The 25,216-nt window shown below is 44.2% G+C and overlaps 1 protein-coding gene across 3 annotated transcripts in view; it reads left to right on the top strand.

Annotated features, from left to right (window-relative positions):
* Positions 1-25,216, top strand: part of LOC122996585 (cullin-9) — a 50,840-nt gene that overhangs the window by 4,092 nt on the left and 21,532 nt on the right. For 2 of the 3 annotated variants that reach the window (XM_044372106.1, XM_044372105.1), the window contains exons 3-23: positions 2,999-3,153; positions 4,980-5,588; positions 5,724-5,865; positions 5,950-6,140; positions 7,955-8,141; positions 8,229-8,474; positions 10,552-10,750; positions 12,024-12,225; positions 13,544-13,734; positions 13,821-14,017; positions 15,446-15,594; positions 16,986-17,074; positions 17,673-17,778; positions 17,867-18,094; positions 18,863-18,953; positions 19,077-19,248; positions 19,872-19,977; positions 20,122-20,217; positions 20,943-21,118; positions 21,856-21,989; positions 22,273-22,458. In XM_044372106.1, the coding sequence (XP_044228041.1) occupies positions 2,999-3,153; positions 4,980-5,588; positions 5,724-5,865; positions 5,950-6,140; positions 7,955-8,141; positions 8,229-8,474; positions 10,552-10,750; positions 12,024-12,225; positions 13,544-13,734; positions 13,821-14,017; positions 15,446-15,594; positions 16,986-17,074; positions 17,673-17,778; positions 17,867-18,094; positions 18,863-18,953; positions 19,077-19,248; positions 19,872-19,977; positions 20,122-20,217; positions 20,943-21,118; positions 21,856-21,989; positions 22,273-22,458 (3,852 nt within the window). Of the gene's footprint in view, positions 1-2,998; positions 3,154-4,979; positions 5,589-5,723; positions 6,141-7,954; positions 8,142-8,228; positions 8,475-10,551; positions 10,751-12,023; positions 12,226-13,543; positions 13,735-13,820; positions 14,018-15,445; positions 15,595-16,985; positions 17,075-17,672; positions 17,779-17,866; positions 18,095-18,862; positions 18,954-19,076; positions 19,249-19,871; positions 19,978-20,121; positions 20,218-20,942; positions 21,119-21,855; positions 21,990-22,272; positions 22,459-25,216 lie in introns of all 3 variants that reach the window. The other variant, XM_044372104.1, reaches the window with a different exon arrangement.

Raw genomic sequence — 25,216 nt, 5'->3', positions numbered from 1 at the left:
GAATGGATGAGTGAGTGAATGAGTGAATGAATGAGTGAATGAGTGAGGCTGCATGTGAGCTTGGAACAAAAAGAGAAAATAGTTTGCTGACGTCGGCCTTTCGTTCAGTATCTGTTAGCTTGCGTATGATTGGTCGAGAACAGTTTCTCCTCGTCATGTGACGCCTCGTTCGACTCGCTGTGTTCCTGCAGTAAACAAACAGAAACCTGCTAGCGTAGCAACATCGATGCTACAAACAACCCAGAAACACTCTGTTCACTCACAGGTTTTAGTTTTCAACATTTTATTTAGTTTTAGTCTCATTTTCATAGTTTTTGTTGTTATTTTGAAATAATCTGACACCGTCTCGCTCACTGAAACGTGAGACGACGATGATGATGATGATGATGATGTTTCAGTGAGTGATGAAGGTCGGACGAGACACAATGAACATGATGAAGTCTGTTAATCAGCCTTCTGTTTTTATTTATCAAGACAGAAACATGATGAGAACTAAACAAACAAATAATATCACTATAATAGTGTTCATAATAATGCCAGACAGTGATCGCTGCTGTGTGCGTGTGCGTGTGTGTGTGTGTGTGTGTGTGTGTGTGTGTGTGTGTGTGTGTGTGTGTGTGTGTGTAATTAATTACAAAAGGGTGATAAAAAGGAAGTAATAAATAAATAAATGAGGAGAGTAAAAGTATAATTATCTCTGAACGCAGCCTGATTATGTTGCTGTGACATCATCAGCTAATAATAATAATAATAATAACAATAATAATAATAATAATAATAATCGATCAATTCCAGCTGCAGCTCGCTGTCAGTCATCAGATCAATAACTCTCTTGTCAGACGTGTTGAGTTCAGTCAAAGGTTTTTATTGATCGATCATTCTGAAGTTCAGTGAATCTCAGGTTTGCTCACTGAGGAAATGTTTGATTTATTGATTAGGATCAGATTTAATCTGATTGTTTCAGTTTCACTCGTCAGTCGTTTCTTCAGACCTTCAGAACCAATCAATAATCCATAACTACTCTGATGATTGATTGATTGATTGATTAATGACAGATAAGTGAACATCTGTGTGTCAGAGTTGACATGTGATACATCAGCTGACCCACAACTCCAGACTGATGCTTCATAGACCAAGAAGCGATTGATCGATTGAGAAAATCATCTTTACATTAATCAATAATAAAAACAATCGTTTTTTCTTAAATAAATGTTTTCATGGTGAGAATAAATACACATATTAATAATTAATCATAAATCTGAAATTCACATCAGATATGTCTTTGATTTTCTAATAGTTGACACACATGATATATAACAATATATATATAATATATATAATATATATATAATAGAATATATAATAAAATATATAATAATTTATATAACAATACATGTAGTAAAATATATAATAATATATATAATAGTCTCATAAACAGTTTTTGAACTAGTTAAATCAGTGATCAGACACAGTTTGCTGCTCTTCTTCTTCTTCTTCTTCTTCTTCTTCTTCTTCTTCTTCTTCTTCTTCTTCCTCCTGCTGCTGCAACACATTTTATATTTTTCTTGTTGGTTTTTTGGTGACATGTGGAGCAACTCCTGGGCGGGGAGCAGCTGAGAGTTTTTCCCATGAGTCATCAGGGCCGCGGGGGAGGAGGAGCTCTCACTCTGCATGTCTTTCTATAAAAAGCCCAGTTAATGGACTGCGGTTGATTAAGAGAAACGTTTGATTCCTCAGACGATGCTTCATGTTTTCCTCCACGAGCTGCTCAGAGTCCATGCTGCTGCTTCACGCTGCTGGTTCCACACTCACACCAGTCACACGAGTCACACCAGTCCAGCACAGTGACTCAACTGTCTGTCGGCTCTTCAGCAGGTGTAGTTTCAGCTCTGCTCCTGCGGGAGGCGCCGCTGCTCCTGCGGGAGGCGTGGCTGCTTCGGTGGGGGGCGTGGCTGTTCCTACGGGGGGCGTGGCTGCTGCTGACTGTTGACCTCAGCTGAGTGAACATGTTGAATCAAAGTGGAGGAGAGATCAGGTCTGGATGTATCAGACTAATGATGACGACCGCTGACGTTATATTCAATGTACAACAACAACAACAGTCCACAACAACTGATAAACAATGAACCCAAACAGTGAAGCAACAACTGCAGGAAGTTGGATGATCCTGTGAATGTTGATATATTTCATATTTAACTATCATCCATATTTATGAAGCTTCTTCTCAACAGTTTCAGTGTTTTCTTCTTCTTGACGTGTTTGTTGTTTGAACTGTTTCTACTGCAGCAGCTGATCATACATATAATATATAATATATAATATATAATATATAATATACGAAATATAAAATATAATATATACAATATATATAATATATATAAGACATAAAAAATAAAAGAATCTCAGTCAGTAAAATACACTGATGCTCCTGTTACTCTGTTTAATAAGACATTTATATACTGACTGTCTCCTCCCGTCTCCTCCTGTCTCCTCCCCTCTCCTGCTGTCTCCTCCTGTCTCCTCCTGTCTCCTGCTGTCTCCTCCTGTCTCCTCCCGTCTCCTCCCCTCTCCTGCTGTCTCCTCCTGTCTCCTCCCCTCTCCTCCTGTCTCCTCCTGTCTCCTCCCGTCTCCTCCCGTCTCCTCCCGTCTCCTGCTGTCTCCTCCTGTCTCCTCCCGTCTTCTCCCATCTCCTGCTGTCTCCTCCCGTCTCCTCCCGTCTCCTCCCGTCTTCTCCCGTCTTCTCCCGTCTCCTGCTGTCTCCTGCTGTCTCCTGCTGTCTCCTGCTGTCTCCTGTCTCCTCCCATCTCCTCCTGTCTCCTCCCGTCTCCTCCCGTCTCCTCCCGTCTCCTCCCGTCTCCTCCCGTCTCCTGCTGTCTCCTCCTGTCTCCTGTCTCCTCCCATCTCCTGCTGTCTCCTGTCTCCTCCCATCTCCTGCTGTCTCCTGTCTCCTCCCGTCTCCTGCTGTCTCCTCCCGTCTCCTGTCTCCTGTCTCCTGCAGGGAGTCGTGCGTACGTGCTGCTGTCTCTCAGCCAGCAGGACGGCATCGAGCAGCACATGGACTTTGATAATCGCTACACGCTGCTGGAGCTGTTTGCAGAAACCACGTCGTCAGAGGAGCACGGAATCTCCTTCGAAGGGATCCACCTGCCGCAGGTAAACATCACTCCTAAAACCAGTTAAACCAGTAAAACCAGAGGGCTGTTCCATTAAGGTGGCTAACAGGATAGCTTGGCTAATTTAAGTGAGAGTTCTGTTCCATCACTGCGGCTGATATGAGTCTCAGCTCAGTAACCATGGTAACCGTGGCAGGTTAACGGTGCAGGTCAGCAGACGCTTCCATCAAGTGTCCTTTCACACTCGCATTAATATAATATAATAATAATTTCAGAAATAAAAGTGTTATTTATTCACTCAGAAGACAAAAACTATCAAAACTATGACCTCCTGCTTCACATGGATACAGTGATCAGCTGTTTACATGGATCAAAAAGCTTTTTATGCTGTTTAAATAAGTCGCCTACAGAAATCAATCAGTCCCAAATGTGCACACTGCGTTTGAAGAAAAGGTTCTAATAATCATCTGCTTATAGACAGACGTGATCATTATAAGCTGTTTCCACTCTACTTTATATTAAAGTTAATGTTTAACGTTCAGTGATGCTTGTAAATGACACCATAATTATAAATATACATCAGATATTATCCAGTCTAGTGATAATAAAACCCCAGTCACTGATCTGAACGCTCATTTATTAACAAATAAAGATAAAACCATGAACAGGAACCAGCGCTGCTCTTCACTTCCCCACCCAGACTCATCAAGCCTGCAGGGATTGAACCATCAACCTTCTGGTGACCAGTTCACTCCTCCAACCTTTAAACCATCACTACCTGCCTACAGGTGTCGAGTCGTCTCCTTCACCTTGTTAATTGCAGCAGTTTTTGGTGAAACTTCTTTATATTCTTATAGTTTCATCAGCAGGTTTGTTCTGTTCGCTCTAGTTTTCTCTTCTTTATGCGACACAGTATCGTCTTTTCTACAATCGACTGTTCTGGGTTGTTTACGTCCTGCGTGCACGCTGCAGGTTTACTCCAGTCTGGATAGACTGAGCGCTGACTAGACGCAGTTTAGACACGTCAGACTTTTTCAAGTGAGCGCAGCTTTCTGTAGCTGCGTTAGTGGAACAGTCCTCTGATCTCACAGGGTCAGTTCAGCCAAACTCTGGTTTCCTCTCCAGCTAAACGCAGGTTCACATTAACGCTTCAAGTTGAATATAGAAACATGATGAAGCAGAGAACTGCAGCATCAGCAGGTTCACTTCACTGTGCAGAGATTTCAGCTGTTTCCTGTCAGTAACGACTCCGATCGGCGTCTGTTTCCTGTCAGTAACGACTCCGATCGGCGTCTGTTTCCTGTCAGTAACGACTCCGATCGGCGTCTGTTTCCTGTCAGTAACGACTCCGATCGGCGTCTGTTTCCTGTCAGTAACAGACTGAAGACTGTAAGTCATCGTTTCCATGGAGACCGCATCACCTACATACTCATAAACCTTCAGGAGTCATCACATGTTCTGGTCCATTTAACCCTGAATGTTTCAGTCAGATGGCTTGTTGTTGTTGTTGTTGTTGTTGTTGTTTGAGGTCACAGCGTCTGATTAATCACCTGATCGATCGATCGATCGATCGATCGATCAGTTGGATTTCTGGCAGCTCAGATTTCCAACATGGCTGCTGTTTATAAAGTGTATTGATCTGGTTTTAATCTCATTACATCATATTTCACCTAGTGGTTAAACTGTAGTCTGACCTGGAACACTGATTATTGATTATTGATTATTGATTATTATAAAACTGACTTTGTCAACAGAAACGTTTCAGTTTGGTTGTATTAAGTGTTGATGAGAACATCCATAAACAATATTTACCTGCACAGTTACATACGTTTGTTTGTTTGTTTGTTTGTTTGTTTGTTTGTTCAGATTCCAGGGAAGCTGCTGTTCTCTCTGGTGAAACGTTATCTGTGCGTCACGTCACTGATGGATAAGCTCAACACGGCGGGGGCGGAGTCTAGCTCCGACAGACAGGACGCCAGCCCCTCCCCCGCCTCCTGCTCCTCCTCCAGCACCGCCCACCAGACGGAGCACCTCCGCATGCAGCGCGAGTTCGACTTCACCATGGCGATGGCCAACCTTATCTCGGAGCTGGTCCGGGTGATGGGCTGGGACCGCAACCGCCAGCCGCCCGACGGCTCCGCCCAGCACCTGGGAGGAGGCGGGGCCTGCGGGAAGGAGCAAGGGGAGGAGGCGTCCCGCCCCGTCCTCAGGTCCATCTTTCAGCCTCGCTTCTGCGCCTCGCCCGTCGCCCTCACCGCCACCGTGGCCGCGCCCGCCGCCACGCCGCCAAAGAAGAAGACGGGAAACGGCTTCAAGACACGCTCGGACTTCGCCAGCCGCTCGGCCTACGTGGAGTACGTCCAGGACAACCTGAAGAGCGGCATGACGGTCCGCATGCTGGAGGACTACGAGGAGGTGAGCGCCGGAGACGAAGGAGAGTTCCGCTACAGCAACGACGGCTCGCCGCCCGTTCAGGTGAGTTTATAGCTGATAACTTCCTGTTGCAGGCCGCAGCTCCTCCTGCTGGTCGGAGGACTGAAGCCATATTTACTGAAAGACGGTGACAACACTTAACGACTGTCCCCCCCCTCCCCCGTGTGCTGTGTTCAGGTGTACTGGAACTCCCTGTCCAGGACTTACTGGGTCCACTGGCACATGGTGGAGATCCTGGGCAGCGGCAGCAGCAGTCAGAGCGAGAAGGAGACTCAGGAGAAGGCTTCATCTCTGACCGAGACGATCAAACTCACCGCAGGTAACATCGGACGTCCACCTGTGTGTCTTCCAGGAAGTGAACACGTTAGTTTATCTTCTTCTTCTTCTTCTTCTTCTGTCTCAGTGAGTCAGACGTTCTTCTCGAAGCCTCCCGGCGGTCTCTACTCGCTGCCGTACCTGTCGGAGGGTCTGCACATGGAGCCGGTGGCTCTGACTCGGGCCGAGTGGTGGGAGATCCTCTTCTTCATCAAGAAACTGGAACCGAAACAGCAGCAGGAAGTGAACAGCATGCTGCTGCAGAGCCTCGACGACCAGGTGGGACATCAGCTGACTCTATTTCAGAGTAGGATGAAGAGTAGGAACACGGGAGCGAAACATCATTCATTTAAAAAAAATTATGTTTTAATTCTGTGTCCCGTGTTTTGGTTTGTGTGTTGCCATGGCAACTTGAGCAATGCGGATAAGGCCGTATTCAGACCAAATGGGTCGTTGTGGCGCACCTCCGCAGGGTTGAGCAGAGGGGTGTGGGTGTGTTTATTTTACATAAACGCTGTGAAACACTCAGACACTCTTAAAAACATATGATATTATTTAGTGCTGACAATTTTTACCTAAATGTAACTTGAATAAATCCAAAAGGCAGCCGAGAGAATAAAGTTACTGCAGCCTGCTGGTCGTTGTTGAAGAAGATGAAAGGGAGTGACGCCGCAGGATGCGGACGTGTTGGCCGCCGTGCATCGCAGGATTCATTCACCAGTGTCGTGCATCATCGTGGTCGTCGTTGTGTTGTAGGTATACGCAGCGTTGCGACGTTTCGCCTCGCTCTCTTCATGTTTACTCCTGTCTAGTTTCTACGGCAACCCGCCGGCAGCTGAGTATTCATTTTCCCTCTTGGATTGAAACTGCTGGTTGCAGCACGTTCATTGCAACTTCAACATACATACATACATAACATACTTTGATACAAACGTCGATCAATCGGTCGGTCAATCATAGATCATCGATTAATCACGCTCATCTCTAGTCGGCGGGGTTGCACAGCTCTGATCGGTCCGATTGGCCGCCACAGCATGACGTCGTCATGTTTCTCCAAAAGTTGATTCTGGATCAGCCTAAACGAACGACGTCCGTTCCGATGAACCTGAGGTCGTAGTTATTGATTTTATGTGCATCTGACTGAAACGTTCATTCGACGTGAGGCCGTAAAAATCAACGGTAGAGCTGCAACAAGTCGATTAATCGATCAACAGAAAATGAACCGCCAACCATTTAGATAATTGATTAATCGTTGCTAATATTCTCTGGTTGATCGTCTCTGACAGTAAACTGAAGATCTTTGTTTTGTGGACAAAACAAGACAGTTGACGACGTCGTCTTTAGGAAACACTGATCAATATTTTTCACCACATTTTCTGACATTTTATGGACCAAACAACTAATTGATTAATCAAGAAAATAATCAACAGACTATTTAATAATGAAAACTATTGTTAATTGCAGCCCTAATCAGCTGTGACCTTTCAGTGTGTCTCATTAAAGCTGCAATGTTTAGTCTATTAATTGATGAGTTGATTGACAGAAAATTAATCGCCAAAGATTTTTAAAATCAAATAATAATCTAAGTTATATAACAAAAGGGAAAAACTCAGTGTTTCTAGCTTCTCAGATGCTCTGTGATGCTAAACTGAATCTTTGGTTTTAGACTGTCGGTCAAACAAAAGTAACCACAGACTCATGTGAATTAATAATTACAGATAAATAAATACAGATGACACAAATACTAAATTAATCTGCGGAGTGATGGCGGGTTTTAGTCCTCCAGCTGTGTTCCAGCTGTGTAAATCAAGTTTCCTTTAACGTTTTTACATGAATATGAATGATATGAATTATTTGTCCATGACTTTCTTGATAAATGGTTCGGTCTATATTTTATTCAACCAACAGTCCAAAAAAGCTTGTTGCTCACGGCGACGCCTTCAAACGTCTTGTTTTGTCTGATCAACATTTGAAAACTCCAGAATAATCAGTTTGCTGTCACGCACAACAAAGAAAGGCTTAACGTGGCTTGATGATGACACAGACTCCTGGTTCCTGACCTTGATTATTGATTATCGTATCGTTTCCTCCAGGAGGCGGAGCTAGACGACTCGGCTCTGATCAGTCTGTCTGTCCCCGGAGACGTGGCCAAGAAGCTGCTCCACTACCTGAAGCAGAAGCTGCCGTCGTCCTGCCTGAGCGACCTGCTCTGCTCCCACGCCTTCTGCAAACACTACCTAAGGAGAGGAGGAGGATGTCTGGAGGACGAAGAGCTGCTGGGTGAGGACGCCGCCTCCGAACCGCCCATACCTTCCTCGACTTTATGGAGATGATGAGTCTGACTGTTTTTGTTTTGTTTTTTTCCAGCTGAAGGTTCTCTGGGTTCATCTGGCCTGGGAGGAGGAGGAGGTGCAGGAGGAGGAGGAGGAGGACAGAGCGCCTCCTCTTCATTGTCAGCCTCGGCCTCCTCTTCCTCCGCGATGGGCTCCGTCTCTAAAAAAGCCAAGAAGGAACCTCCCGCCGACTCGGGCTGCGGCAGCCCGGAGACGGAGAGCGAGCTGCCCACAGAGGACGACAGCAAATACCCCGACGACCTGGAGGACAAGATGAAAGGTGAGAGATCACCTGAGGGGGGGGTCGCCGCGGCAACAGACTCACAACGCAATCCATATAAAAAATATTATAATATACATCTTTTGTTTATCCAGCCGAGGGGGAATCCTTCACACACTGGGACCGCAGAAAGCTGGACAACAAGTAAACTTCTAAACACAGAAATTACAAAGTGCTTTACAGGAAGGGAAAGGTTGAGATGACTTATAAAATAAACAATTAAATGCACAATTTGCCAATTAGAATTTAAAGTTAAATAATCAAGATCAGATAAACTGGTGACTGATTTGTTTTCTCTGAAAGCTTCATCACCTTTACGTCATATCGTCTCTGGTGGGGTTCCCCAAGGCTCCGTGTTAGGACCTCTGCTCTTTTTTATTACACATCCTCTGTGGATTTCATGTTCAAGGATAATTCTGTGATTTTATTCTTCACAAAGAGTAAAAACAGTGATAAGATAGTAACTCTCCACTGCTACAGATCTACAGCAGGACCAGCTGGTGAAGCTGTTGTTGGTGGATCATCAGAGGGCTGTTTCATCAACGCAGCTACAGAAAGCTGCGCTTACTTGGAAAAAGTCTGACTAGAATTAACGTCTCGAGTCGTTCCACTAACACAGTTTAGCTGCGTCTAGTCAGCGCTCACGTCTATCCAGACTGGAGTAAACCTGCAGCGTGCGCGGAGGACATAAACAACAACAGTCGATTGTAGAAAAGACGATACTGTGTCGCATAAAGAAGGGAAAACTAGAGCGAACAGAACAAACCTGCTGATGAAACTATATGAAGAATATAAAGAAGTTTCACCAAAAACTGCTGCAATTAACAAGGTGAAGGAGACGACTCGACACCTGTAGACAGGTAGTGATGGTTTAAAGGTTGGAGGAGTGAACTGGTCACCAGAAGGTTGATGGTTCAATACCTGCAGGCTTGATGAGTCTGGGTGGGGAAGTGAAGAGCAGCGCTGGTTCCTGTTCATGGTTTTATCTTTATTTGTTAATAAATGAGCGTTCAGATCAGTGACTGGGGTTTTATTATCACTAGACTGGATAATATCAGATGTATAATTAAAATTACAGTGTCGGCAACTTAAGAGAACCAACTTACCAACATTATCAAACTCTTTGACACGTTTTCACAAAATGTCCGATATCAGTTGGAGATAAAGAAACTGTTGAAGGATATAAATACAGTCTGTCCGGGTCAAACATCACTATAATATCATCACCTTTTCTTTATTTCTCATGCAGAAAACCATCTAACTGACATGTGTATATTTATTACCCTACATGATTACAGAGTTACTGAATTTTATTGACTTTTGTCAGCGACGAGTTCCTTCTTTCTGTCGGCAGAACAGGTGAAGAGAGCGGTGAATGTCGTTACTATAAGCAGGTAATACTGCAGGAAAAATGAGTGAATGAATAAATAAATAACTTCAAAATAACGCTGGCACACTTCTATTTCTTAAATTATAAACGCTGAGCTTTTAAATAAAAGGTTCACGAAGAAAATGGAGATTTACTTCAGTATTTTTGTAAAAGTTCCTCACAGTTCTGCTATTTTATGTTTCCTGAACACAGACAAGTGATGCGAGTGTGAAAAGACACTTGATGGAAGCGTCTGTTTCCGTCTGTCGGACCTTCTTTGACACGCAGTTGAGTTAAGTTTTGACCTTTTTAACCTGCTGTGGTTACCATGGTTACTGAGCTGGGACTCATATAAGCCGCAGAGATGGAACAGAACTCTCACTTAAATTAGCGAAGCTCGATGGAACTCCCCCCAGTTCATTGTTGGTTTGTTCACAATTTTTAAAAAAAAAAGTAATAAAACTCTACGCCGATGACACTCAGATTTATTTTCCCATCCTGCTGGAAGATCCTGATCATGTATCAGTTTGACTCATCACTTACATTCAGTATATTAATGATATAATCCTTCCTTTATACATCCTCATTCATTCATTCATCTCCTCCAGACTCCACTGCAGCAACGCGCTGTCCTTTTGGTTTTGTTTAAAAAGTGAAGTGGTTGTGACGTGATGCGGTGTTAAAGCTCCTCTCCGCTGTCCTCTGCAGTGTTTAACAACCCGCGTGTTCAGGGGAAGAAGACGGTGTTGGAGAAGCTGGGCGAGGTGGTGGACATCCTGAAGAAGGGGGGCTCCGTCTCGGACCAGGCCCAGCAGCTGGCCGCCGTCCTCTTCATCACCAGGCTGCTGGAGGAGAAGGGGGCCCAGGAGAAGAACTCTATGAGGAGCGACTCTGCCCAGACCATCCGGTGAGAGAGAGACCCTACTTACTTTACTTTCCATGTGATGCTACTTTCTACATTTCAGAGGGAAATATTGTACTTTCTACTCCACTACATTTATTTGACAGCTTTAGTTACTTTTCAGATGAAGATTTGACACAATGGATAATATAACAAGCTTTTAAAATACAACACATTGTTAAAGATGAAACCAGTGGTTTCCAACCTTTTTGTCTTTTGACGTCTTACAAAAAGCAGTGTGTAGTCGGGGTCACATTTCACATGTCTATGAGTTGTTAACAGCTCCACCAAATAGTGATTTTTCCCTCTAAACTTCTCACATGCTTTCATTTCAATAAATGTTCAAATGATCCAATATTTCAGCAAAAATCAAAGATTAGAGAAAAAGTCCAAAAACTGAAAACAGATTTGTGTATCAGAACTTTGTTTTTTCTTCTTTCCTCTCCCATTAATCATCTCACCACCCCTCAGATTTATCTGCTGACCCTTTGGAGGGGCCCAACCCCTAGGTTGGGAACCACTGGACTAAACTAGCTAACTGTATATAAAGTAGTGTAAACTAGCTCCACCTCCAGCAGCTACAACAGTAACATGCTGCTCTAACACTGATGCTTCACTATTAATAATCTAATGATGTCATATATAATAATATATCAGTCAGAGGGACCAAACCACTACTTTTACTGCAATACTTTAACTACATCAAGCTCATAATACTTATGTACTTTTACTGCAATACTTTAACTACATCAAGCTCATAATACTTATGTACTTTTACTGCAATACTTTAACTACATCAAGCTCATAATACTTATGTACTTTTACTTTCACCAACTGCAGCTTTTTTACTCTTAATCATGATTTTACAAATAAAATTCAGGCTTTTGAAATGATTTTTGTGTTTGTTAAATGTTTAAATATGAAATGTTTTAACCTGTGAGGCTACTGTGTGGAAGAGGAGCTGGAGGGCAGTTCATGGTGTCTGGGTCGAGCTGCAACTAACCATTGTTTTCATTATTGATTATTTTCTTGATTAATGGTTTTGTCTGTTATAATTTCCCAGAGTCGATGGTGGAATCCTCAGTGTCTTATTGATATGGAGTTTACTATCACGTCTGTTAAATAAGCAACTAATTGTCACATCTGAGAAACTGAAACCTGCAAATTTTGGAATTTTTTCCTTGAAAAATGACTAAAATGATTCTTTGTGTGCATATCAGCTGTGTATCCGGGGTTCCTTTTATTTAACTGTGACGTCGTGTTTGTTCTCTCTTGACAGCGATAAGGTGCTGAAGCTGCTGGTGGAGCTGCTGGGCTCGTCCTCTAAAGACGTGGTGATCAGCACGCTGAGGCTCACGCACCTCCTCATGGTCAAATACGAGTGGAGGGTTTCCTTCGCCACCGAGGGCGGAGTCAAAGCCATCCTGTCCTGCATGCAGGAGTTCTGCTCCGTCGCACACGTGCAGCAGCTGGCGCTGGCGGTGAGAAAAAACATCACGGAGCTTCACCACATATCACGTTTATGTTTCTCAAGTTCATATGATCCTGAAACAAGACGGTGATGGTTTTTAAACAACGTTGAACTTTTTATAACCCTGAAAAAAATGTTTATATTTCTCGTGTCAGGTTCCAAAGAAGTATTGTTGAGGTATCAGTACATCCTGTATTATTTTGGCACTATTAATATATATTTAAGAGAAATAAAACACAACTCTGCCACATGTTCTTATTGAGACAGTTACGTTTATATGAAAGAAGCTTCCTGCTTCCTGTTTCCTTCCTGAGACATTAAACATGGACGCTAATATTAAAATGGAAAACAATATGAAGAGTAAAGTATGAGGACATGATCAGAAGGATGTTAAATGTCTAAAATGAGTCACAGAAGAAGAGAGCAGTAGAGTAAGAACACTGACGATCACAACGAATAACAATCCAAACTAAAACTCCCTTTAAACAAACAATAAATCTGTTTCATCAGGATCATTTGGAAAATATTATAGTTACATTAAAAAAAGTCTAAACGGACACATTTAAAGTCTGTTTGTAGGATTTGAAGTTTCCACCAGCTGCAACAATAAATCTATTAATCGAGTCGTTGTCAACTATGAAATTAATCGGCAACTATTTTGATAATTGATTAATTATTTGAGTCATTTGTTACGACAAAAAAAGTCTCTGATTGCAGCTTAAATGTGAATATGACAGCAAACTGAATATCTGAAGTAAACAAGATGTTTACTATGAATAATAATAAATAATGTCTTCAGAATGGTTTTAAAGCTGCTTAAAGCTATAATATGTAATTAATCCACATTAAAATGTCTAAAAACAACTAGACCTGTGTTATATATGTTGTGTATTTCATTTGGTCGCCTGTCAATGGCGTCATACCTCCTCTACCAAAGAGTAAACACGCACCAGATGCATACGGCGGCGCTGTGTTTGTCCGCTACAATGGCGTCTACCAAAGAGTAACTTACACACATACAAGATAATACATCGGCGTTGTGGTTGTTCCACACAAACTGTTATAAATGGACTTTTATTCAGTTTTAAGACACATTTTCATGATAAATTTAGGTGGTTTTTAACTATATCTTTTAGCCGGAAGAAGGATTTTAGTCATTGGACGTCTGGATCTTAAGTTATCAGAGAAATAAACTGGACAAACGTTAGCAGCAGCTCGGCTAACAGCTTTATTCAGTGTTTTTACCTGTAATCTCCGGATCCGTTTGTAAAAACCTGAATGATTCTTGTGTGAAGCTTGTTGTTGTTGTTGTTGTTTGTTCCTGTTAGACTCTGAAGGTGATCACCGGAGCCAGTAAACACGACCTCCGCAGCGTCGGCAGCAGTCTTCCTCTCTCAGAGTCCGGCACCCAGATGATGTTGGAGATCTTCGCCAGCATCGGCTCGGCGACGCCGGAAGGCTCCAAAGGCCTGCTGGGAGCCATCCCCGCCGCCATCGACCTCATGCGGAAGACTAAAGGGTAACCGCAGGTTCAGATGCTGCCGTCTCTCTCATGTCTGATCGGTGCGTATCGGTGAACTGTTGTGACGTGTTTTCCCTCTGCAGCTGCATGCTGTCGGTGCGTAACGGCCTGCTCGTCATCATCATGCTCATCTCCAACCACAAGAGCCTGGCGGAGCAGCTGGTGGCCTGTGATGTCACCGCCGTGCTGAAGGAGTGTCTGAAGCTCACCGGAGCCGAGACCATGCTGGCCATCATCGCCCTCAACCACATCTCCATGGTGCACAAGCTGGAGCGCAAAGGTATCGCTGAACACCGAGCACGGGTCCAGTTCCACAAACCTGCACCCGTCAGTGAACACACAGGCAACATAGTCCCTGACTTTAGTGCTTTATTGTAACGTTTGTGCTAACAGATGTCTGATCTGCTGAAAGGACGAGTTCACAATTATTCAAGAGTGTCTGAAACCAACAGTCAGTGTGTTTCTGTCTGTAATCATTCCTCCTGTTTATACTGACCATTAGAAGATCCTTCATAATGACCTTACAATGGAAGTGATGGAAGTTTATCTGAAGCTAATATGAAGCTTCAGCGTCCAAATGAGTCAAATCAAGTAGATATCTTTCAACGTTACAGTCTTTTTAGTGCCAAAGTTCCTCTTTTTGTTACTATACTTCCACCTGCAGCTCAACAGGGAAACACAAAGACTGTAAATGTGTCAGATATCCACTTGAATAGAAGCTTCTGTTTAACAAACACCTCAATAAAAACCTGCATTCTGCATTTATACTGTCCTGCTCAGACGCACAGGAACCATTTTTACTCACAGAATGTGTTTATACTATTTATTGATTATTTGTATCTGTATTTATTGATAATCCTGATAGTGAATTCATCATTCAATAACCCAGAATATGATCATTTATTCTGAACACTGGAAAATATGTATTAGGCTAAATGTTTCAGGGCAAATGGAAATGATGTAACTCATATATATCAGCCTCACATGTGACTGAATGAAATGACGATAAATGATGTAAAATATAGATGAGTTTAACTGTTATTATGGATCAAATTAAAGTCAGGAAGAGTCTGTCTGTCAGCAAGAAACAGTTTAATGGAGGAAATAACATCATGAAAAGAAAAATCTTTCTAATAAATGAAGAAAGTTGTTTACGGTTCAATTAATAGATTTTAACTAGATGATGAATCAGAAAACAAATAAAACATAAAACTTGGGAGTGATACAGTGAATCTATGATCTGTCTTCACTTCGGTGTGAAACTGCAGTGATGTATCAGATCAGTCTGATCAGCTGCAGCGTCCAATCAATAACTGATATCCAATAAGGGGGCGTGTCGGCCGGTAAAAGACTTCCGTGACTTCCGTGTTTCCTCCTCGCTCCTCCGAGCAGAATAAGAGACTTGAGACGTACCCTTTGTGTGAGCTACATCTCTGATTCACCAGTGACTTCCTGTCATGTGACAGGATGTGAAGGGTCAAAGTTTATTATCGGTCTTCAAAATAAAAGAAATCATGGCGACTAATCGTGCTTGATGAGATTCAGCAGGTTTAGATGTTTAAAAGAAACTTCTGCTTTTGTTTCAGCTGCTGCCGTCTGCGTTTGTTCTTTTTTACCTGTTTATTTACTGATCCATGCCGGTCTCACATGGTGCGTGTGTGTGCGTGTGTGTGTGTGTGTGTGTGTGTGTGTGTGTGTGTGTGTGCAGAGAGTCCGGAGCAGCTGGACTTTAAGGACACGGAGCTGCAGATGTTGGTGGTGAGTCTGAAGGAGCTGACGGCCACTAAAGAGGTGATTCAGACTCTGGAGCAGCTGCTGTGTGACGACACCTCACAGCTGGAGGAGGAACGCAGCCAGGTACACACACACACACACACACACACACACACACATAGAGGTCACATGGTTTATTGTAGCGCTGCAGTGATTGGTTGACAGAGGTTTTTCAGTGAAGAAGTCTGAGGTTGGAGGTCGTGTGTGTCGCTGTGGAGCTTCTGCAGCTGCTCGTCATGAAACTGTTAAACTCATTTTAAAAAGACCAAAAACACTCAAAAGCAGCGGTGTCTCCTGATCTAATGTCAACGCTGCTAGTGTGTGTGTGTGTGTGTGTGTGTGTGTGTGTGTGTGTGTGTGTGTGTGTGTGTGTGTGTGTGTGTGTGTGTGCGGCTGATTTAATTTGGGTAACAGTGTGACTTGACTCAGGAGCCGTCAGGACGATATCACCCCTAAATTCCACCGGGCGCGTGTGTACTGCCGGAGCTGATCGCGGCCGCTCTGGTCAATGTATTTGATTCCAAAAGAAGCGTCGCAGAAGCGTCTCTCCGCTCCGCTGCGCTAAAGATAGACACCTCGTCTATTCTTTACGGAAGCCGCGTCAAGCAGCACAGAGCAGATGGAGCTGGGCAGGAAGTCAGACACAGAAACAGCATTGAGCATCCGCTCAGTTTTCAAAATAAAACACCCCGTGCAGACTCCTGGTCGTATATCAACAATAAACGCAATTAAAACAGACGAATAAAGAAACTGTTTAACTACGTAGCCTAATTAACCATAGTAGAAGCATGAAAGTCAAGGAAAATGACCCAATCAACGAAAGCTGAGCAAGTTAACAAAATTGGGCAGTTTAGTTGCCCTGCTACTGCAGTAATTACGGTAGCCTTAAGGGACTTTATCAGCTTTGACTAGGCTGCTGTAATTACTGTAGTAGGAGTGCAACTGACTTTAAACGGCGGAGGGCTTCCCCGCAGTGAAGACGCTCCGCTTCTGACACGCTCCCGGTAGAATAGGGCGCCGTGCAGAGGACGGAGCAAAACCGCGTCGGAGCTGGAACGCGGCGCCCACCGGGGTTACAGTTTTTACTCCACTATCTTCTGGTCTTAACGGAGCATTGTGTGTTCTGGGTGTTTGGTGCAGGAACTACAGGCTGGTCCGACTGGCTCACTGATAACTAAACAAAACGTGTCATGTAGATTTTTATTGATGCTCTGTCACTGTTTGTACAGCCGGCACAGTTGTATGTTTCAGTGTAAAATAAAGCCAGAACCAGAGAGCGCAGAACATGGAGAACCCACACAGAGAACATAGTGAAGAGCTGACAGAACTAACAGAGAGAATAAAACCCACAGTCACACACAGAAGATGCATGAAGGGGACTAAATCCTCCCAAAGAACAAAGTGAATGTATTGATTAGTGTGCTTCTGTCTGTAAAGATCAATATAATCCATCTGACCTGTTTTTTTTTTTAAAGGTGACTCACAGTCGTGACACCTATCAGGACCTGGTCCGTCTGATGGAGCAGCACCGAGCCGACCGGACCGCCCAGCTGTCCATCCTCAGGTACTGACCAACCACAGCAGCCCGGCCTCGCTGTGACCTCTGACCCCGCTGTGAATGCTGCTGTCACTCTCACTCTCACCTTCCTTTATACTAAACCAACATGGCCGCTATTCTAGAGCTGCAATATTATCGATTAACCCGCCGATTATTTTATGTGTTGTTTTGTTCCACTAACAGTCCAAAACCTTCAGATATTCAATTTTCTGTCAAAAATACAACAAAGAAAAACAGCAAAACGTCACGTTTAAGAAGCTGAAACCAAAGGAACTCATGTTTGATAATTGATAATCAAAATTGTTGCAGATACATTTTCTTTCCATTGACTAATCGACTCATTTTTGCAGCGCTAAAAACACTACTAAAACAGCATTTGTCATCACATTTCATTCATGAGGTCTAACTCTTTCTTTTCTTTTCTTCTGACTCGTTTCTTCATTTTCTGTTTATTTTGCTGAAACGTGTTTTTTTTTTTTTATACGTGTTATATATTATATGTTATAGATACCGTAGGTCTGCTAATCAGTTTGATTTTTCATAATCTGGTTTTATGCTGTTTATATGTGAAAATGAAACACTGATTGGCTGTTTGTTCCTGCAGGATCCTGAACAAGTTCCTGGACAACTACCAGGAGGACGTGTTGCCGTGGCACGAGAGCATCGAGCCCTGCCTGTCCTCCATGACGGCCTTCATCAACGACAGAGAGGTGAGGATGCACAGAGCGGGAACAGGAGGGGAGAGAGGGATAAATCCACCGTCTGATGTACATTAACCTCCTGTGATCGGTTCTGCAGGTGGTCCAGCTGTTCATCCGCTTCCTGTACCGGCTGGCGTCTCTGAACAAAGACTACACGGTGGTGATGTGTCGTCTGGGAACCAAAGAAGCTCTGGTGAAAGCTCTGGACAAACACAGCACCAACCTGCTGCTGGTCACCGAGCTCCGAGACCTCATCACCGACTGTGAGAAGTACGCCAGCCTCTACAAGAAGATGACCACCAGCGTCCTCGCCGGCTGCATCCAGGTACAAACCAGTACAACCACAGAGAATAACCAGTACGACCACAGAGAATAACCAGTACGACCACAGAGAATAACCAGTACGACCACAGACAGACAAACCAGTATAACCACAGAGAATAACCAGTACAACCACAGACAGACAAACCAGTACAACCAGAGAGAGACACCAGTACAACCACAGAGAATAACTAGTAGAATAACCAGTACAACCACAGACAGACAAACCAGTACAACCACAGAGAATAACCAGTACAACCACAGATGGACAAACCAGCATAACCACAGAGAATAACCAGTACAACCACAGACAGACAAACCAGTATAACCACAGAGAATCACCAGTACAACCACAGACAGACAAACCAGCATAACCACAGAGAATAACCAGTATGACCACAGAGAATAACCAGTACTACCACAGACAGACAAACCAGCATAACCACAGAGAATAACCAGTACTACCACAGACAGACAAACCAGTATAACCACAGAGAATCACCAGTACAACCACAGACAGACAAACCAGTACAACCACAGAGAATAACTAGTAGAATAACCAGTACAACCACAGACAGACAAACCAGTACAACCACATAGTGAAACCAGTATAACCAGTACAACCACAGAGTGAAACCAGTACACTGAACACCATGAAGGCACACAGCGTCTATAATGTATATTTTTACAATAATGGCGATAAAACATGAATCAGCACTTTAATTTGAAACTACTTCCTGTGGTTGAGTGTCTACTTCCTGTTTCCTGTCAGATGGTGTTGGGTCAGATTGAGGAGCATCGTCGCAGCCATCAGCCAATCAACATCCCCTTCTTCGACGTGTTCCTCAGGAATCTGTGCCAAGGTCGGTTCACACGGATACATCAGGCTGACCATTATACCCATTATCCATTCATAACTGGTGTTTAACTGGTATAACTGGTGTATAACGTATGTGTAACTGGTGTGTAACTGGTGCTGTGTTCAGGTTCCAGTGTGGAGCTGAAGGAGGATAAGTGCTGGGAGAAGGTGGAGGTTTCGTCCAATCACCATCGAGCGAACAAACTGACCGACAAAAACCCAAAAACCTACTGGGAGTCCAACGGCTGCACCGGCTCGCACTTCATCAACATCTACATGCACAAAGGAGTCGTCATCAGGTAAAACTACTGACACTACTGACACTACTGATAGTACTACTGACACTACTGACACTACTGATAGTACTACTGACACTACTGATAGTACTACTGACACTACTACTGACACTACTGATAGTACTACTGACACTACTGATAGTACTACTGGCACTACTACTGACACTACTACTGACACTACTGATAGTACTACTGACACTACTACTGACACTACTGATAGTTCTACTGACAGTACTGATAGTACTACTGACACTACTGATAGTTCTACTGACACTACTGATAGTACTACTGACACTACTGATAGTACTACTGACAGTACTGATAGTACTACTGACACTACTGATAGTACTACTGACAGTACTGACACTACTGACAGTACTGACACTACTGATAGTACTGACACTGATGCTTACTGGCCACCAGCAGTTACAGTCAGTTGCTGTATCAGTAACTGACTGTAACTGCTGCTGTTACTGAATCTGATACAACTACAGTCAGTATAATGACCCTCTGTGTGTGTGTGTGTGTGTGTGTGTGTGTGTGTGTGTGTGTGTGTGTGTGTGTGTGTGTGTGTGTGTGTGTGTGTGTGTGTGTGTGTGTGTGTGTGCGCGTGCGTGCACTTGCAGACAACTGGCCATCCTGGTTGCCAGTGAGGACTCGAGCTACATGCCGGCTCGGATTCTGGTTCTGGGAGGAGACGACCCCATCAACATCAACACCGAGCTGAACACGGTGAGGCTGTTCAGAGGCGAGCTGTGAGGTCAAAGGTCAAACATCAGAACACGCAGCTGAGACCCGACATGAGCCGAATCAAAGGAAAAGCTTTTCATTGTGTCGTGTTATTGTTAGTGTGAACGTCTTGATGTGTCTGTGCAGGTGAACGTGACCCCGTCGGCCAGTCGGGTGGTTCTACTGGAGAACATGACGAGGTTCTGGTCCATCATCCAGATCAGGGTCAAGAGATGTCAGCAGGTCAGACTCTGAGCTCCAGTCTGCTTCTGTCAGGTTTACTGTATGTGCTGCTGTATCCTGACCCCGCCCCTCTCTCTCACTGACCCCGCCCCTCTCTATCCACTGACCCCTCCCCTCTCTCTCTCACTGACCCCGCCCCTCTCTCTCCACTGACCCCTCCCCTCTCTCTCTCACTGACCCCGCCCCTCTCTATCCACTGACCCCTCCCCTCTCTCTCTCACTGACCCCGCCCCTCTCTATCCACTGACCCCTCCCCTCTCTCTCTCACTGACCCCGCCCCTCTCTCTCCACTGACCCCGCCCCTCTCTATCCACTGACCCCGCCCCTCTCTATCCACTGACCCCGCCCCTCTATCCACTGACCCCGCCCCTCTCTCTCTCACTGACCCCGGTCTCACTGACCCCGCCCCTCTCTCTCTCACTGACCCCGCCCCTCTCTCTCTCTCACTGGCCCCGCCCCTCTCTCTCACTGACCCCGCCCTCCCTCTCCACTGACCCCGCCCCTCTCTCCACTAACCACACCCCTCTCTCACTGACCCCGCCCCTCTTTCGCCACTGACCCCGCCCCTCTCTCACTGGCCCCGCCCCTCTCTCTCACTGACCCCGCCCTCCCTCTCCACTGACCCCGCCCCTCTCTCCACTAACCACACCCCTCTCTCACTGGCCCCGCCCCTCTTTCGCCACTGGCCCCGCCCCTCTCTCACTGGCCCCGCCCCTCTCTGACAGGGCGGTATCGACACGAGAGTTCACGGTTTCGAGGTTCTGGGTCCGAAGCCGACGTTCTGGCCGGTGTTTAAGGAGCAGCTGTGCTGTCGGACCTACCTGTTCTACAGCACCAAGGCCCACACCTGGTGTCAGGAGGTGATGGAGGACAAGACGCAGCTGCTGCAGCTCTTCAACAAGTACAAATACTCACTGAAAATACTGCAAACATGCTGTTAATACTGCTGTTACTGCAGCTCTTCAACAAGTACAAATACTCACTGAAAATACTGCAAACATGCTGTTAATACTGCTGTTACTGCAGCTCTTTAACAAGTACAAATACTCACTGAAAATACTGCAAACATACTGTTAATACTGCTGTTACTGCAGTTTAATCTGTGAAGTATTTGCTGGTTCTTTCTGTATTTTTTGGTCCATCTTTAACTGGCAGTTTTCTTCTTCTCTGCCTTTGTTGCTGCGTTACTGATTCACATTTTATTGACTTGAGATACTGATGTATGAAGTACAGACATGTACAAATACTACAATAATCTGATAAATGCTGAATTATAGTACAATAACATGGTTAATACTGTTGCTCTACAGAAAGTAGAAATACTAACAAATACTACTTTCAATACTACAGCTGCAACACTGCAACACATTATAACTGTTAGAAAACACAAAGATGCATATAATAATTATTTGTTGTGTGTGTGCGCGTGTGTGTGTGTGCGTGTGCGTGCGTGCGTGTGTGTGTGTGCGTGCGTGTGTGCGCGTGTGTGTGTGTGTGCGTGCGTGTGTGTGCGTGCGTGTGTACGTGTGTGTGTGTGTGCGTGTGTACGTGCGTTTGTACGTGTGTGTGTGTGCGTGTGTGTGCGTGTGTGTGCGCGTGTGTGTGCGTGCGTGTGTACGTGTGCGTGTGTTTGTGCAGACTGAACAGCGCTCTGAGACACGAGCAGATGTTTGCAGATCGTTTCCTGCCGGACGCCGAGGCGGCTGAAGCTCTGGGTCGAACCTGCTGGGAGGCTCTGATCACCCCCATCGTGCACAGCATCACACTGTCAGGTACACACACACACACACACACACACACCCCTAACCTTTACCTGACTGAAGTTTCCCAGTGTTCCCAGTGTGTTAAACCAGCAGTCAGGTGTCTGTAATCATTCCTCCTGTTCATACTGGATATTAAAAGATCCTTCAGATGTGTGTTAATCTAAGTGCCCGACACACACACACACACACACGCACACACACACACACACACACACACACACACACACACACACACACACACACACACACACACACTGATTCCCTCTCTGTAATGCTCTCTGTGTTTACCCAGAATCCTCAGCGTCCAGCCCTCTGTCCTGGCTGCTCAGCGAGTACCTGGACAACGCCGAGTCCGCCCGCCGCTGCAAAAGCCGGGCGGCCATCTTTAACTCTCGCGTGAGACGCCTCACTCACCTGCTGGTCCACGTGGACACGAGCCGAGCGGACAGCGAGGAGCTCAAACCGCCTGTCAAATCAAGTGAGACCGAACACACACACACACACACACACACACACACACACACACACACACATACACACACCTGAAACATCAAACCGACTGAGCTTAAAGGATCGTTCCAGTTTCAGTGTCCATTAAAAGTTAACCGTCAGGTCAAACTCCGCCCATTTCTACATGTGACAGCAGCAAAATATATTATAAACACGCCTCCTACAGTGACCCAGAATATACAAATAATGTAATTTCAGCTGCTAGGCGTCTCAACCAAAACAATAACAAGAGACGGAGTGTGATGACGGTGTGAAGCAGCAAGGGATCATGGGAGTTGTTGTCTTTGTTGTTAAATAAGCAGCTTCTCCGGGACAGGATTACTCCAGTGTTCATCACTCAGGATGTTTTTACCAGCAGAGGTCTCCTCCTCTCCAGAACAAACGTACACGCAGATTAAAATCGTTAAAATACTAATTAAAGCTGTTTCACCTAAAAAATCAATATTTCTCCGACGATGTTTGGCGACCACCGGACTTCCTGGAGGGGCTGTTAGCCGAGCTGCTGCTAACGTTTGTCCAGTTTATTTCTCTGATAACTTAAGATCCAGACGTCCGATGACTAAAATCCTTCTTCCAGCTAAAAGATATAGTTAAAAACCACCTAAATTTATCATGAAAATGTGTCTTAAAACTGAATAAAAGTCCATTTATAACAGTTTGTGTGGAACAACCACAACGCCGATGTATTATCTTGTATGTGTGTAAGTTACTCTTTGGTAGACGCCATTGTAGCGGACAAACACAGCGCCGCCGTATGCATCTGGTGCGTGTTTACTCTTTGGTAGAGGAGGTATGACGCCATCGACAGGCGACCAAATGAAATACACAACTCAACAACATATATAACACAGGTCTAGTTGTTTTTAGACATTTTAATGTGGAATAATTACATATTATAGCTTTAATGCTGCTGACGTTGACATTTCTAAACATAGAAAGTCCTCTGGGCTCAATTTAATCTGTATTTATTCAGAAATTCGCTGGTTTTATTACTCCAACTTTGCACATATTTGACTAATAAAAACACAGAGACAAGGACAGGATGCAGAGAAAGGTGCTCGGTAGGGAGGAAGCATAACTAACATGACTAAGCCTCTCTCACTAAAGCATCTGTAGAAGCCTCTGAGCCGCGTCCTTTTAACCTCGACGTCTCTTGAGATCTTGAGAAGCAACACAGAACCTTGTGACATCACTGAGAGTCTCTCTTTATTATAATATGAGGTGGAATCTTTCTATGTCTGGAGTCTCTAATGCAGAAACCTGGACAACGATCAGTTAAACACAAACGCAGCTCTGTATTTCTGTGGTTTTGTTGGTCAGGATTTCATCTATCAGACCTCTGGAGTCTGACTGAGCAGCTGAAGTTAAATTCAACACAGCGATGAGTTTTAAACTCCTCATGAAGGTCGAGGTCACCCACCAGCAAAACCACAACCTCATACTTACATTTACCAGTTTGATGAGCAGATCATATTATTATTATTATTATTATTATTATTATTATTATTATTATTATTATTATTATTATTATTTAGAGAGAGACACAGAGCATAATACAGTTCAATGACATCATCCTTAATCTTAGTGTGATTGGTCGGGAACATGATTATTATAATCAATAAGAATGATGGCAACAAGTATAAGAATTATTACACATAAAAACTGGAATTATCCTTTAAAATCCTGAAACTTTTACAATTATTATAATAAATAAGAAAGATTTCCAAAACTACAAACACAAGTAAAAAAGAGCAGCTGGAATTATCCTTTAAAATCCTGAAAGGTGTGAATGAATAAAGTCTTATTGTTAATTATTGAGGTTAATAAGGAATTGATAAGGTCTTATTGTTAATTATTAAGGTTAATAAGGAATTGATAAGGTCTTGTTCTGACCCCCTAAACCACTGAGATGTATTTTCATTCTGCAGAAGGTCTCAGTACATACAGGTGTCTGACATTAAACCCACTGAGGAAAGACGCGGCCACGAGCATCTGTGCACATTAATTCATTTTTTTTTTTTTTTTTGCAGTGTGCAGATGTTTCAGTGGTTATCGTCCACCGGATCCAGCTGTGTGGCGCTCAGACGTTTTTTATATAGTTCACATAAGAATCGTGACTCTTATCATCCACGATTGTGACTGTAGCTGTAATAACTATTAGAGGATGGTGTTCACAGAGACAAACTGGTTCAGTATGTGACTCTAAACATCCAACAAAGGCTGATTGATCACAACTGTTACTGAAAGTGGAAAAGGAAAAGAACTGTTCGGCTGTGGCTCAGGAGGTAGAGCGGCTCGTCCACTAATCGGAAGATCGGCGGTTCGATTCCCGGCTCCTCCAGTCGGGCAAGACACTTAACCCCAAAATTGCTCCTGATGGCTGAACCATCAGTGTATGAATGTGTGTGAATGTGATTCGTAGTGTAAAAAAAGTGCTTTGAGTGGTCAGAAGACTAGAAAGGCGCTATACAAGTACAGTCCATTTACCAGTCCATTTCTGCAAGAAATGATTTAAGGCGGATCAGAATCGGTTCTTACGACGTGTCCGACCGCGTCTACACGTCTCTCAGTCAGCTGTTTGTTAAACCAAGAATGCGTTTTGAGTCCCCGTTTACACCGGGTATTGATCGGATCTCACTTCCCCGCTCTACATGCAAATAAACACGCACATCGTTTCCCTTTTCAAGACCAAATTCATTCGTTGCTCGTCCAAAGCTGCGTTCAAC

The sequence above is a fragment of the Thunnus albacares genome, chromosome 14 (genome assembly GCF_914725855.1).
Source record: "Thunnus albacares chromosome 14, fThuAlb1.1, whole genome shotgun sequence".
NCBI lineage: Eukaryota > Metazoa > Chordata > Actinopteri > Scombriformes > Scombridae > Thunnus > Thunnus albacares.
Note: the sequence above shows the minus strand (reverse complement) of the source record. Positions and strands in the feature narration are given on the sequence as shown.